At 38.3% G+C, this 16531-nt stretch overlaps 1 protein-coding gene across 3 annotated transcripts in view; it reads left to right on the top strand.

Annotated features, from left to right (window-relative positions):
- LOC126480733 (uncharacterized) overlaps positions 1–16531 on the top strand; it is a 145452-nt gene that overhangs the window by 95266 nt on the left and 33655 nt on the right. For 2 of the 3 annotated variants that reach the window (XM_050104005.1, XM_050104004.1), the window contains exon 4: positions 4107–4234. In XM_050104005.1, the coding sequence (XP_049959962.1) occupies positions 4107–4199 (93 nt within the window). In that variant the 3' untranslated portion in view covers positions 4200–4234. Of the gene's footprint in view, positions 1–4106; positions 4235–11686; positions 11804–16531 lie in introns of all 3 variants that reach the window. The other variant, XR_007587460.1, reaches the window with a different exon arrangement.

Raw genomic sequence — 16531 nt, 5'->3', positions numbered from 1 at the left:
AGCGTGGAGGGTAAAAATCGTAGAGGGAGACCAAGAGATGAATACACTAAGCAGATTCAGAAGGATGTAGATTGCAGTAGGTACTGGGAGATGAAGAAGCTTGCACAGGATAGAGTAGCATGGAGAGCTGCATCAAACCAGCCTCAGGACTGAAGACCACAACAACAACAACCGAACGATGCTACTGTTGCGAACATACATTTCTCATAAGGACCATGACGATAAGGTATGAACAATCAGAGCTTATATGTAGCCATACAGACCATCATTTTTCCCTCGCCGAATCTGCGAGTGGAACAGGAAAGGAAATGACTTGTAATGGTACAGGGTACCCTCTAACACGCACTGTACAACAGCTTGTGGAGTATGTATGTAGATGTGGATTCATGTACTGGGAATAACAGCTGGAAGGACTAGCAAATTTTTGATACCATTTCCAGGATCATAGATCATTCCTCACACTGCCTTGTAGGCAGCAGACAGCTAGTCAGAACAGACTTTTGGGCCTGATATGAGAGTGGTGGATTTTACATTGTCAGAGACTTCTCCATATAGTCTGTTGACAGTCTCCCCCCCCCCCCCCCCCCCTCCTCCTCCTCCTCCTCCTCCTATGCCCCTAAGAGTCATGTCTAATATATTTAACATCCTTTATTTATTTAGAATTCCCTCTTTAATTCTTTTTTGTTCCCATGCTCTTGCACTTTTTCCTTCAATAGAAGATTTTTTTCCCAAGATTAGTTCTTGCTGCTTGAACTTTTTTCTTGATATTGAATGCTGTAAAATAACCTTTATATTGTTCAGAACTTTACTGCCGTTCAGCCAGTTTATTTTATTTTATTTTATTTTTTTAATTTTTACCTCATCTCAATTTCCTCATACTACTAGTATTAGTGAGTGAATTCACTATATTTATGTTGTTATGGTGTGCTTCTGGGTGTTCTGCCAAGACGCTGTTCCCATTTTATGCACAATATTTTGATGACCAACTCGGCCATCTTTTTCAAGTGCTAACTCAACAGAGCAACTGGAAGCACACCATAAAATAATCATTCCAAGAAACTTGAGAGAGCATCTGATGCTATGATGCTGAGATAGATATATATATAATTTTTTTTGCAGTATCAAATGTTGTTTTAACTCATAAGGTAGCTTCATTCTTGGCATTATTTAATTTATATTTGTGGATTGTAACTTCTGTTTGGGGATATTTTGTATAAAAGACTTGTTTTCCTCAGTTTTTATTGGTCTGGGAGGAAATAAAAATTTAGAATTTGCTAATTAATTGGTCAGTATATGTTACCCCTCATAATAATTCTCATATTTTTGTCTTTGTTGGATGTTTGATTATATTATAACCTTTTACTTTATTTTCTGAATGTGTTTGTCTGGAGTGTAACCATGTAAGGGAAGTGAAAAATGGATGTTAAACAGTTTAGACAAAAAGAGAATAGGAACTTTCAAAATGTGGTGCTATGGAAGAAGGTTGAAGATCAGATGGGTAGATCAGGTAACTAATGAGAAAGTACTGAATAGAATTGGGGAGACAAACTAGTGGCGCAACTTGAGCAAAAGAAGGGATTGTTTGATAGGATACATCCTGAGACATCAAGGGATCATTGACTTTGTATTGGAGGGAAGAGCAGGAGGTAAAAATCATAGAGACCAAGAGATGAATATACTAAGCATATTCAGAAGTATTCAGGATTCAACATTTACTCTGAGATGTAGTAGTTCACACGGAGTAGCATGGAGAGCTGCAGGAAACCAGTCTTTATACTGTAGACCACAAAAACAACAACCACTTTTTATTGATTTTTGATGCAATGTATCTTGCTGCCAAATGTGTTTGTGTTTGTTTATGCCGAAAAAAGTGGTTCAAAACTATTGTATAGATAAAAAATATACACACTAAGCAGCAGCAGCAGGAAACACAAGTATAAAGGCATTTAAATTTGCAAGCTTTTGGAGCGAGTGGCTCCTCCTCCTGGCTGGACCGTTGAAGGAGAAGGAAGAGGGGTAAAGGAAAAGGACTGGCTTTGATTTAGGAAATAGGGAGAGTTCGGAGAAGTTGCCCAGAGTCCTGGCTCACAGGAGATTCACCGGACAAGATGAGAAAGAAAGCCAGATTGCTGGGGACTGCTGTGGACGAGATTTGAAAACCTGAGAACTTAAAGGCAGAAGATAGAGTAATACAAAAGAAAGAGATTACTGCCAAAACACTGTGAGATCAATGTTAAGGAAAGTGCCATGGGATTCGGAATAGGATCATGTGAAATTTAATTGGGAGACTGTATTTAGAGACTCCAAGAATTTTAACAGGTCAGCCTTACCATGACTTAATGTGGCAAAGATGTCATCAGTATATCTAAACCGACTCAGGAGCGGAAGGCTTATGGATCCCAGGAAAGCCCTCTCCAAGTGACGCATGAATAGATTGGTGTAGGAAGGAGTCATCCTGGTTACCATGGCTGTGCCCCTGATCTGTTTGTATGTTTACCCTGCAGAGGTAAAGTAGTTTTTGTAAGTATAAAGTTGATTAAGGTGAGCAGGAAGGATGTCATAGGTTTGGTATCAGGTGTGTGCTGGCTGAGGAAACATTCAGTAGCAGACGGACGATGTACATGTGGGATGCTGGTATAGAGGGCATCAGTTGTGACAAGCAAGATGTGTGGAGGGAGTGGGAGGGGCACAGATCTCAGACAATCTGGGAAATGGTTGGTGTCTAAAATAGGAGGTAAGTCTTTTTACTGTAAGTTGCAGATGTTGATCAAATAAGGCAGATATACATTCGATGGGTGTTTTGAAGCTAGCATTTATAGGACGGCCAGTGTGATTAGGCTTGTGGATGTTAGGAAAAAGTAAAAGGTAGGAGTGCTTGGTTTAGGTGGGGCAAGAAGTTGTATGGATTGTTGTGTTAGTCCTTGTGAAGGGCTTGAGATTTTAATGAGGGGTCCTTAACACTCCAACCCCTGGTTTGGTTTAGGTACATTGGTGACATCTTTGCTATATGGACTCATGGTGAGGCTGACCCATTAAAATTCTTGGAGTCTCTAAATACATTCACCCAATTAGATTTCATGTGGTCCTATTCCGAATTTCATACCACTTTTCTTCATGTTGGCGTCATCCTCACCAGAGGTCAGCTGCACATTTCTGTTCACATTAAATCTAGTAACAAACAACATTACTTACATTTTGACAGTTCCCATCTTTTCCATGTCAAACATTGCCTCATGTACAGCTGTAGCATTTGAGCCAGATGTATTTGTTCAGTACAGATACCTTACAGCAATACACTTAACACTCTCACCTCAGGTTTCATTGGACGTTATTAGACTGCTGGCCTAGTTCAAAAGCAGGTCTCTCAAACCGCTATATCCAATCATGGTACAATCACTTGAAAAACAACTTATAAGTTCAAATTTTGTGTCTCTCTATTATCCTGGTCTTGAATGTATTAATCAGCTACTTCAACAAGGTTATGACTTATACATCATACACTGAAAAGAAATCCATTCTGCTGATATTTTGCCCACCATATCTAGAATAGCTTTTCATCGCCTTCCCAGTCTCCACAATATCCTTGTCAGACCCTAAGCTCCAGTACCCATTTCCCAACCGTATGGTTCCTACCCCTGTGCCCATCCCCTCTGTAAGACTTGCCCTATGCACTCTCCACCTGTACCAGCCCTGTAATTGGGAAAACATATGCTGTCAAAGGGGCTGTTACATAAACACTATTCGGCCTTTTACATCGGCATTTCGTTAACCTCATCAGTCCTTTTCTTTACCCCTCTTCCTTCTCCAACCCTTCTGCCAGGAGGAGGAGCAAATGGCTTCGAAAGCTTGCAGATTTAAATATCGCTATATTTGTGTTCTTGTACTACTGCTTGATGAGTAGATTTTTTTAACCATCCAATTGATTATACTTTCAAAAATTAATTATTTTCGTTGATCTGTTAAGAATTACTGATACTTTTTATTTCCATAAATATTAATTATGGAATTAAAATCAGATGTATTAAGTACTCCCACTTGTATTAGTAAAATGTCAAAATTTTGTCTCAAACAGAGAAATACTCTAGAAATCTGCCATTTCTTTGCAGCTTGATGAAGTTACCAACTCCTTAAAGGATATCAGTGATGTTTTACAAATAAGAGATAAGCAGGTGGATATGCAACGGCTTTTACGGAAATGACCTTGATAGTGTGGATGCATGGAGAAGTTTTGCTGGTAAGTTCTGAGAATTGGGCCAGATATGTTAGTAATACAGCACTCTGCTGGATAAAAAGACTTTAACTAGCATCATAGAAACATCTTATGTATGCTACAAATGAATAACATAAATACAAACAATTAAGATTCTAAGACATTAATACTAGCACAAAAATGGCTGTCTTGGGCTACACTGATGCTTTAATTGCATTTAGGCATTAGATCAGATATACAGGGTGGACCAAAACTTGTGCTCTCAGATGCCACAGCATGATTCCCTGCATACCAAGAATACAAAAGACTCTAACCAAATTTCATCCCATGCAAATTTTTGGTAGAAAATGGACATCAAATAAAAGAAATTTGGCAACACTCAAATCACATGTACGATAAGTACCTTCATTCATTGCTGCATAGCTATACTGCTCAGCTGGTGCAGTCAGTAGAGTTTGTTGTTAGAAGACTTGATTTAGAGAGTTCGATTCTGGGACTAGTTGTAATTCTTTTTTGCTTTTCTGATTTTATACTGTTTGATATGGTATCTGGCTTCTTACTCGTTTTACAGCAGTTATAGCTGGTCTCACTTTCCAAAGACATATTTTGTGTTTAATGATTTACTCTGCTCTTTTCGATGCATTACACCTTTCCTTGCTGTACAGGACACCTAGCCAGTCTGGATTATCAGGAGTAATATTTTCTTCTGCCATCTGTCTCTCTTTCTGTGCTCCATTACCAGTCACCAGCCAAACTTAACATGAAGCATCTTCTCTCCCTCTTCCAATCTTGAATTCAACTGTTCCCCGTACTGGCAGTGTCCTTTACAGTCCGGCCTGGATGAACACTTATGTAACCTGGCACTGAGAATATATCCACATTTTAAGTGTATTTCACTCCTCCAATGCAAACCACCTCTCTTCTTGCTTCCCTTCCCCCATCCTTGACACAGAGCACATCCACTATTGGTGCAGCTTGTACAATGCTTTCCATCCATGGCAACATTGCTTACTTTTCTTCAGTTATACCTAGGGTGATGAGACGTCGAGATTAATCTGGACATGTCCTCCTTTTTAGCTCTTTGTCCGGGGTCTGGGCGGATTTTTACAGTGTCCGGCTTTTTCGCAAAGTTGAGCATAGTACAGTTAAATTTACAATTTGTTCCATTCTATTGCTCTTTTCTTAAATAGTTTAACTATTGGCACAGTCTTCGTGATAAACACGCACGAAGGTGGTGTTAGTAGGTGGTACCAGGATCGTCGATGCTATCATTGATCGACCTATAAGCGAATGCAAATATCGATTATTTAAAATTTTCGTTTCGTATCTTCGCTTTGTATTGGCTTGGCTTCCTGTAGTGCACGTGTGATTTTTGAGTGTAATTTTTAAGTGCGTGAGTTACGTAAAATATTTGGCTATGCGTAAACGAAAGTGCACATTTTCTGATGTCCTTTCCTGCAAATATCCGGCTTTCAAGAAAGGGAGAAATGAATTTGAAACGGAATGTAAGAAATGTGGAGCTGGAACATACGTCTCAGTGGCCAATAAAGGTAACAAATAACTCGACAGATTAACTTTCATGGTTTTATTTCATTGTGTCATAATCAATTGTATTCGTAAGGTTAAAGTGCACTTTACATGTCGTCAGCTGCTGCTTGAATTGTAGATGTTGGTAGCGGTGCGTCGGATGAAGGGAGGTGAATGGTCTTACGTTTTTCGCTTTGTAAACAATTCTGTGTTGTTGACATAACAAAACAATTGACGCCACACTGTCAGCACAATCAATGTTTTTAATTTTTCTATATTGCTCAGTTAACCACCACCTGACCATCAGTAATAATTAACTACTAGTTTTAGCGGTAATTCCCGGCAGTCACGTGACTTGTCCAAAGCTGACTGGTGGTATCCTCATCTACAGTTGACCCATTTGATGTGTCCTCTTTTTCCTTCTTTTGTCCTCCTTTTTAAAGCTGTTTGTCTTCCTTTTTAAACAATTGCATCTGGTCATCCTAGTTATACCCATTACCCCAAAGATAAAAAAAAAGAAAGAAAAAAGGTAAATCTACACCTGTACTTTTTTTAACTTTCAGGAAAGGGTTGTAATGAAAAAAAAAAAAAAAAAAAAGATGTGAAGAGAATAGAGTAAATATTTAAAAGCAGAATAGGGCTTACCAGTAACTAATATTTCCAATAGACACTCTAAGGGGTAATCATATGAAAATGAGACACATGGAAAAAAGTATGTATACTGTTCATCAATTCAAAAGTAATCGTCATAATCTTTACTACATTTATCCCACTGTGAGAAAATACTGTCAATGCCCTCATGGAAAAATGTTTGCAGTTGTCTATAGAACCATGATTGTAGACAGAAATGCATCTCTTCATCCAAAAGAAACTGATGGCCAGTATGCCTTTCTTCAGGACTCAAATAATATGGAAATCATATGGTGAGAGATTGGGACCGTATGGGGTATGTGTAAGGGCTTCCCATCAAAACTTCTGTGTTGTACTCAAAACATATTTGCCAACGTGTAGGTGGACAGTTGCTGTTTATTTTATTTTATTTTTTTTCTTGTAAGTTGTAATAGAAATATCTCCTCCAAAGAATGTTGGCTCTGTTGTGCTTGGCCATCATCTTGCCAACCCATCACCATAACGCAAGTTATTTAACATATGAACATGAATGGTCATCAAGTGAGAGATTAAGAACTCTGCCTACAATAATAATATTTTAACATCATTTCGCATGAACATGGGTCTATGCATTTCTCTTGAAGAAATGAACTAGTTAGACATGTTGTGAAAAGAAATGACCAGTAATGTTGTAGTTTCCCCCCCAGTGGCACCAGTCATGATCACTGCAAAGCTGAAAATCTGATCGAGTGTGGGCTGGGATTTGTTCACTGATGTAAAAGACACCATAGTTTAGAAGAAATTAACCCCCACATTTTATTCCCTTCAAATTTTAGTTATTAACTATGGTTATTTTTACACTACAAACAATCATTAGTGCAATAAAAGTGGTGAAGCAGTCGATTGCGGCAGAAGTAAACAGCTCACACTTGTCTAGAAGCATCAGTGTACTTGCTGGAGGAAATCACATACGGGTAGTTCAATCAAGTCTTTTCCTCATGGAAAGCACTATGTCCAACAACCAGATTGATGACAATAATACTTCAGTCTTGCTAATTGCAACTCAAAATTATTCAAAATATTGTTCCCTTCGGGTAACAGAAATATTTGGAATTCTTTTACATTATCGTTCTTCAGTTTCACAGTCGTTGGTGCTTGTATATTCACTTACAGAATGTTCTTAGTGGTGGCCTAAGTCAACAACAAGAGTACTTCCAACAGAGATGGTTGGTTGGTTGGTTTGGGATATAAGGGACCAAACTACAAGGTTGTCAGTCCCTTTTTCCTGATGCAAACAAGGCTCAAGGTAAAACAACACCCAAATTCAATTTGTGGAGGTAAAAGAGGGTAAAAGGAATGGAGAACCACACCGAAAGAGAAAACGAAAGAAAGGAACAAAACTGGGAGAAAACGCACACCAAAAGGAAAACTAGAGGAAGGTATTAAAACCATAGAGCAGATGGTCTGGGCTGGCTGCCCACAGGAATGAAAGAGGATGAGCCAGCCACTCTGCAACACATGAAAATATCCAGCCCAAAAAGACAAGGCGAGATGAACACACATAGGGAAAAGATGAACACCAAGACAAACATGGATGTTTGTCATTTAATTTCAAACCATGGACTGACTGTTTTTTGTGACATTTGACTACTTATAGACAGACATAAGAACAACTTTTATTTTGAAAACTACATAATACTTTGAAAAATGTCTAGGTTGGAATTTAATGTTTTCAGTTAGCTACAGGAATCAATAGAATTTCGGATTACAGGAAATGTTGCTGGTTGCAGATTTAGAAAAATATATGAATACTATTTTTCTTCTGCAATATCTACATCTGCATCGATATTCTGCATTTAAGTGCCTGGCAGAGGTTTCATCGAATCCCCCTCACAACACACTATTATTCCAATCTCGTATAGCACACGGAAAAAATGGACACCTACATCTTTCCATGCAGACTCTGATTTCCTTTATTGTATTATGGTGGTCATTTCTCCCCATGTAGGTCGGTGTCGACAAAATATTTTCATCTCTGGAGGAGAAGTTGGTTATAGAAATTTTGTGGGAAGATTCCGCCACAACAAAAAAAGCCTTCGATTTTAATGATGTCCACCCCAAATCCTGTATCATTTCAGCGATTCTCTCTCCCCTATTTGGCAATGATACAAAACGTGCTGCCCTTATTTGAACTTTTTCGATGTACTTGGTCAGTCCTGTCTGGTAAGGATCCCACACCACACTGCAGTATTCTAAAAGAGGATGGACAAGTGTAGTGTCAGCAGTCCATTTAGTAGATCTGTTACATTTTCTAAGGGTTCTGCCAATAAAAAGCAGCCTTTAGTCAGCCTACCCCACAACATATTCTATGTATTCTTTCCAATTTAAGTTGTACATAACTGTAATTTCTAGGTATTTATTTAATTTTACAGCCTTTATATTTGACTGATTTATCTTGTAACCAAAGTTGAACAGATTCCTTTTAGCACTCATGAGAATGACCTCACACTTTTCATTATTTAGGGTCAATTTCCAGTTTTTGCACCATACCGATATATTTTCTAAATCGTTTTGCAATTTGTTTTGATCTTCTGATGACTTTACTAGTCGATAAACGACAGCGTCACCTGCAAACAGATTAGATTAGATTAGTACTTGTTCCATAGATCATGAATATGACACTTCGTAATGATTTGGAACGTGTCAAGTTAATAAAAGGTGTCTATGCAAGATATTACATTACACAAAATATTAAATGACACTTAATTTTATTTTTTTATTTTATTTTATTTTATTTATTATTTTTTTTGTGGGATTGGGGAAATTACCCACTTACTATATCCAAAAATTCATCTGATGAGTAGAAGGAGTTGCCATTAAGAAATTCTTTTAATTTCCTTTTAAATGCTATGTGGCTATCTGTCAGACTTTTGGTGCTATTAGGTAAGTGACCAAAGACTTTCGTGGCAGCATAATTTACCCCCTTCTGAGCCAAGTTAGATTTAACCTTTAGTAGTGAAGATCATCCTTTCTCCTAGTGTTGTAGCCATGTACACTGCTATTACTGTTGAATTTGTTCGGATTGTTAATAACAAATTTCATAAGTGAATATATATATTGTGAGGCTACAGTGAAGATCTCTAGCTCTTTAAATAAGTGTCTGCAGGATGATCTTGGATGAGCTCCAGCAATTATTCTGATTACACACTTTTGTGCAATGAACACTCTTTTACTCAATGATGAGTTACCCCAGAATATGATGCCATACGAAAGAGGAGAGTGAAATTAGGCATGGTAAACTAATTTACTCAGATGTATATCGCCAAAATTTGCAATGACCCTAATAACATAAGCAGCTGAACTCAAATGTTTCAGCAGATCCTCAGTGTGTTTTTTCCAGTTCAACCCCTCATCAATGCGTACACCTAGAAATTTTGAATATTCTACCTTAGCTACCGATTTATGATCGAAGTCTATATTTATTAATGGTGTCATTCCATTTACTGTGTGGAACTGTATATACTGTGTTTTGTCAAAGTTTAATGAGACCCCATTTACACAGAACCACTTAATGATTTTCTGAAAAAACATCATTTACAATTTCACCAGTTAATTCTTGTCTGTTGGGTGTGATAGCTATACTAGTATCATCGGCAAAAAGTACCAGCTTTGCATCTTCGTGAATATAGAATGGCAACCTAATACAGCTGCTCAGATTGTCTCCCAAATCGTCTATGTAGATATGGAACAGCAAAGGACCTGTAACACTACCTTGAGGAACGCCAGAAATCACTTCTGTTTTACTTGATCACTTTCTGTCAGTTACTACGAACTGTGACCTCTCTGTCGGGAAATCATGAATCCAGGCACGTAACTGAGACGATATCCCATAAGCATACAATTTCACTACAAGCGACTTGTGTGGTACATTGTCAAAACCCTTCTGGAAATCCATAAATACGGAATCAATTTGAAATCCTTGTCCGTATCACTCAACACCGTGCGAGTAAAGAACTAGTTGTGTTTCACAAAAACTATTTTCTAAATCCTTGTTGACTGTGGGTCAATAGACAGTTTTCTTCGAGGTAATTCATGTACGAACACAATGTATGTTACAAAATCTTGCTGCATATCGATGTTAATGATATGGGCCTATAACATGGTGGATTACTACTCCTACCTTTCTTGAATATTGGTGTGACCTGTGCAACTTTCCAGTCTGTGGGCACAGATCTTTCATCGAGCAAACGGTTGTATATGATTGTTAAGTATGGAGCTATTGAATCGGCATACTCTGAAAGGAAACTAACTGGTATACAATGTGGACCGGAAAACTTGCTTTTGTTAAGTGATTTAAGTTGCTTCACTACTCCAAGGATAGTTATTTCTACATTAGTCGTGTTGGCAGCTTTCTTGATTCGAATTTGGCATATTTACTTTGTCGTCATTAGTGAAGGCATTTTGGGAGGCTGCGTTTTATAACTCTGCTTTGGCAACGCTGTCTTCGATAGTATCTCCACTGCTATTGCAGAGAGGTGTTGATTGTGTCTTGCCACTGGCGTACTTCACATACGACCAGAATCTCCTTGGATTTTTTGCCAGGTTTCGAGGCAAAGTTTTGCTGTGGAAACTATTATAAGCATGTCGCAAGGCCATGCTAAATTTCGAGCTTCTGTAAAAGATTGCCAATTTTGGAGATTTTTGTGTCTGTTTAAATTTAGCATGGTGTGTGTGTGTGTGTGTGTGTGTGTGTGTGTGTGTTTTTTCAACAGTGTTCTGACACATTTTGTGTGCCAAGGAGGATCAGCTCCATCGTTTGTTAATTAATTTGGTATAAATATCTCCATTGCTGCTGATACTATATCTTTTAATTCAACCCATATGTGGTCTACACTTATATTATTAATTTGGAAGGAGTGGAGATTGCGCCTCAGGGAGGCGTCATGTGAATTTTTATCTGCTTTTTGAATAGGTATATTCTTCGTTTATGTTTGGAAGATTTGGGGGTTACAATATTCAGTCTTGCTACAATAACCCAGTGTTCACTAATCCCTGTATTCGTGTTGGTGCTCATTATTAGCTCAGGATTATTTGTTGCCAACAGGTCAAGTGTGTTTTCACAGCCGTTTACTATTTGCGTGGGCCCATGAACTAACTGCTTGAAATAATTTTCAGAGAATGTGTTTAGCACAATTTCGAATGATGTTTTATACGTACCTCCAGAATTAAACATTTATTTTCACTAACATATTGAGGGTAAATTAAAGTCACCAGCAACTAAAATTGTACGAGTTGGGTACATGTTTGAAATCAAACTCAAGTTTTCTTTGAACCTTTCAGCAATTGTATCACCTGAACTGGGAGATCAGTAAAAGGATCCAATTATTATTTTATTCCCATTACCAAGAATGACCGCTAACCATACTAACTCACAGGAACTATGTACTTCGCAACAAGGTAAACTACTTCTAACTGCAACAAACACGCCCCCGTGAATTCCCTATAAACACTATATTGTAAATTAAACATAATTATCTAAGTTATTAATTAGTAAGTTAATCAGTCATTGTTGCATGTCATTTTGTACGGAAAAATTAAGGTAACAAAAGTATGTAGTCAAAGTCTAGAATCTAAAAATGGTTATTACAAAATCTGTGATGGAAAATGGTACTGACCCAGACAGTAAAGTTAATTATTGTCAAAGATAATTAGTTTTTGGTGATTTAACATACTTAACAGGAAAGTCAGAATGCTTAACTTTCAAGTGGTGTAGCTCACTATGTAATTATGCTTATTAACTCATAGATTAAGGCATTTGATAAACTATAATTTTAAATTCAGTTAACTGTAACTTTTAATTAAAGGAGCCATAATGAAAACTAATTACAAAAATGGGATCAGAGCACTTGAAATAAAAAATCTGAGTAAAAAATTTAAGTAGAAATAAGTCAAAATAGGAAGTTGAGGTTTTTAAGTAACTGTTACATGTTCCTGGACAAATGTATCGAAAGTAAGATCAAAATCAGCGAAAAATTGGTTATTTGTGGGAGAGGGGGGATAAACAGATGGAAAGAATCCACCTGCTTTGTCACATCTAGTGTGATTGTGATTACTAAACATCCAAATGAAATATTACTATACGGCTTTATTTTAACAATGCATCCTTTCAAATAAAGCTAAAAGACCAGAGTGAGTATTATTTTATATTTGATATCACAAGAAGCAATGGAACAATTAAAATTCGGCAGTAATAAAAGACACTCTTAGCACCTCTGAGTGTTAACGATGCACAACAGGAACTCTGAAAAATCGTACGTAGCAACTAATATTTTCGAGATATTACAGTTACTTATGACACTACTTCAAAACACAAGATTTGCTTCTTTGATGGCTTCACAAAATGCTGATTTCTGTGAAAATTATGGATTATGTTGGTCCAAAACAAATGGTGTCAGTTTAATTCACTTTTGACACAACCTATATGGTATTTTGTCAGCTTGTGTGATAAACCATATATCATAATACACACTTGAAGAGTGGAAATGGAAAACGTTTTAAGCGTCATTTTAGCAACATTAGGGAAAAGACAGATTGCTACTCCCCATGAAGATTGCCCGTTGAACTGCAAAGAGGTGCAATAAAAAGACCCTGCCTAGTGTACTTTTTCAACTTGCCACATCCCTCACAACTCACTACCGTTACTCAAAATCCAGAGCCTAAATAATCCCGGAACATAGTTGTTAAGCTTTCCACCAAAATCCTCAGTCCCACAGAAGTTTCAGTCCTATCCAAAGGCCTCACCTTTAGCCCTTCACCCTCATTTAACCATGGTGGACATATCAAAGACCTATCCTCCTTTTCCTTATTCCTGTAAAGGAAACACTTGCCACTAATCCCTACAACCAAAGTCAGTCCTGCCTCTCCCAGTTTGTTCCACCATCCAACTGTGATCCTCCTCCCACCTTATATAACTACCCTATGGTCACCTTACAGCAATTCCTTACTTCCAATTTGGCCTCACCATTCTTCTCTAGGTCCCTTCCTAAGTACAACCACCTTTCAGTGGAGGAATGAACAGCCATACACAGTCTCAAAACAGATCCTGACCTAGTCATCCTCCCTGCAAACAAGGGCTCCACCATTGTTTTAATGAGTCACAGCAACAATCTGGCTAAATGCATTTGCCACTTGTCTGACATGTCCACCTGCCATAGTGAACCCATCCCAGAAGTTAAACATAAACCCCAATCCATGCTTAAATCCTTAGGCCCTTGCCAGAACCTCTCCCCTGAACCCATTTCCCTACATACACACTTTCTAAAAGTTCCTCAAAATTCACGAACCGAACGATACCCCATTGTAGCTGGTTATTGTGCCACCACTGAAAGTATTTCAACCCTCATTGAGAAACACCTCCAGCCAATTGCCTGAAATCTAGGCTCCCACAACAAAGATACCAACCACTTCCTTCACCGTCTCTTCACCATCCACAGCCCTTTACCTCCTGGTTCCCTACTGCTCACTGTTGACTCCACGTCCTTAAGCACCAAAATCCCTCTTGCCCATGGTCTTGTTACAACTGAACACTACATTTCCCAGTGTCCTTAAGGCTCAAACACATTACCTCATTCACCTATCTACCTTTATCCTAACACAGAACTACTACTACTACTTTGAAGTAAATCCTCAGCTCAGTCATGGGCAACCGCATGGCACCATTCTGTGCTAACCTGTTCATAGACCATCTAAAGGAAACCTTACAGGGCATGCCACCTTGTCGGAGGTGCCTTCAGTGCCGGGTGGGAGGGCTTGCGTGCTCTGTCAAAGTCAAGAGCTATGCTGGCGGTAGCATAGCTAATGGTAGGGTCACCCAAGCCAAAGTGGTCTTGACAGAGGAGCCAGACAACACGTGTCCCACAATATAGGACAGGGAGGGTTCTAGAGATGTAGTGAAGCCAACTTCAGTAAAGGAGTAAACTTGATACAAATCCTGGTACTCCAACTTGGGGGTTGGGTAGGTGGCTAACAACCCCTTTCTGTAAATAAAAAATGTCCAGAAACTTTAAAGTAAAGAAGCCGGACTGATATATGGACAGTGACAAAGCACTGTTAAAGGGAAGGGCAAGGACAAATAAAAAAGGAACCTTGAATGTAAGAGCATTATACGGGAGGAGGAGCAAGGAGCTGAGGTCACTGCTACAACACCTCAGTAAAACCAAGGCAGGACAGGAATTGCTGCCCTACATTAAATGCGATGTAATAGACACGGAGTGCTTGATATGGGAAGCTGGATAATTTTCTCTCGTTGTTCAGAGAGCAACAATAAATTTGTTACAGGGTCTGCAGCAAGACAGAAATTTAAATACATAATGGGTGGATTTACTGTAAAAATCTAGAATTTCACAAATAAGATTGAAGGCCTGATTCGCAAATGACCAGGATAAAGATAACTTCTCTGAGAACCTCCAGGGAGCCTATGATGGTTGCCCTGTGCATAATGTTAAAATAATACGTGTATACATATCTGACTTCCACTCATGGACTCTAACGCTCGACTCCTGCTCACCCACTTGCACATTGTTGACTGCACTGCAGTCTTTGCTTTAGTTTATGGTCACTGTGGAGAGCGTATGATCGATACTATGTAAGGCTACAGCTATGTAAGGGTACTGTATCCTTGCATATCCCCACCAAAATAACACTTTAATTTGATAAAATATAATGATGATATTAGATTTGAATATTCAAGTTTAAAAATATATAGGAAGACAAAAAAGGAAAAAAAATGTAAAATTTAAAATTACAGTAATTATAACCAGTGCTGTAACGTCCCATTGAAATAGCATGGCTAAATGTGACACATTAATAACAATTGTCTATTAGTGTTTCCTGTTCATGTAATTTGTCTTAATGAATTGAATATTTATCATTTTATTGTCACTGTGTTCAATGAATAGAAACCAAATAAATGTGATTCAAAAGTAAACAAAATAATAAATGGACAGCCCTAACTGCTACACAATATTGACATGAAAGTATTCTGTTACTAGCCCACATAAATCTACACTCATAGTGGTAGCATAGTTTGAAAATACAATACTGTTAGATTTTGGCATACAGTTTACAGGGTTAGAAGTACAAGAAATTTGATAGAAAACACATACCTTGGAAAGTAATCCATAAACAAATCATCGCATTGGAACACTTTTTTTTTATGTTGCACATCATATTCTTGTTGTAAATAATTTATCTAATTACTCCTCTGTAGGGCCCTACTTATATGTTGAGTCATAAGTCACATGTAAATACACTGGTTCATGGTGTACTGGGCTGTGGTATCGACGCCACCGGGGATACACCACCACAAGAAGAATCATGTACTCTGCTTTTTCACTGTCCTATATGATGTGGTGCAAAACACATGTATTCGTAACTTTTGATGAATTATAGGGCTGTGGCATCGAAGCCGCTGGGGACTGTAGACTCGTTGTCTCTGCAAATTTGTAGAATTGTTGTAACAGCATCATAACAGCGATTCATGCACCATGAAACTTATTGATCAGTTGGCCACTGACATCAGCATCCCATGGTTCCATGCTCCACACAACTCGCCAACCTGACAAGCTAGCGCAGAGCTGGAACAAGCGACAGTCGCATTGTGTGCTAGGTCCTCAGAGGTGTTGGCAGCTCCACTGCTGTGGTATAGACAAGTGACGACGGCGCTGGGCATGCATTGCTTCACGTCAATGGCTCCAAGAGCTCGCCAACATACATACATTAAAAGGAATTACGGCAGTGGGGAACAAAACACACACTGCGCACGCACATCAAATAGTCTGTAGTAAACACAACACCCACGCCACATGTCTCTGTTATTGTTTATACACGTGTCTCTGACTGAAGCACTTTACAATGTTTACTTGATGACACAGAATGTTTAAAACTGATTGCACCTGACTGATAGTAGTTACCTACTACTGTTCACTATAACTTACTCGCAATAGCTACCGATTGTTGTCCAATTACTTTCAAACAGACAAAATTATATATTCACAAAGAGCATCCCTTGTCTTGCAACACTTCTTACAGATGATACAGTTTAATGTTTTCTACATTTTGTAGGCATGATACTGACCTGACTGCACCATTTCAATTTCAACTGAATTAGGGTGCACAAATTTTCTA

The sequence above is a fragment of the Schistocerca serialis genome, chromosome 5, assembly GCF_023864345.2.
Source record: "Schistocerca serialis cubense isolate TAMUIC-IGC-003099 chromosome 5, iqSchSeri2.2, whole genome shotgun sequence".
NCBI classification, from domain to species: Eukaryota; Metazoa; Arthropoda; class Insecta; order Orthoptera; family Acrididae; genus Schistocerca; species Schistocerca serialis.
The sequence above is the reverse complement of the archived record's forward strand: the minus strand, read 5'-3'. Positions and strand labels throughout refer to the sequence as shown.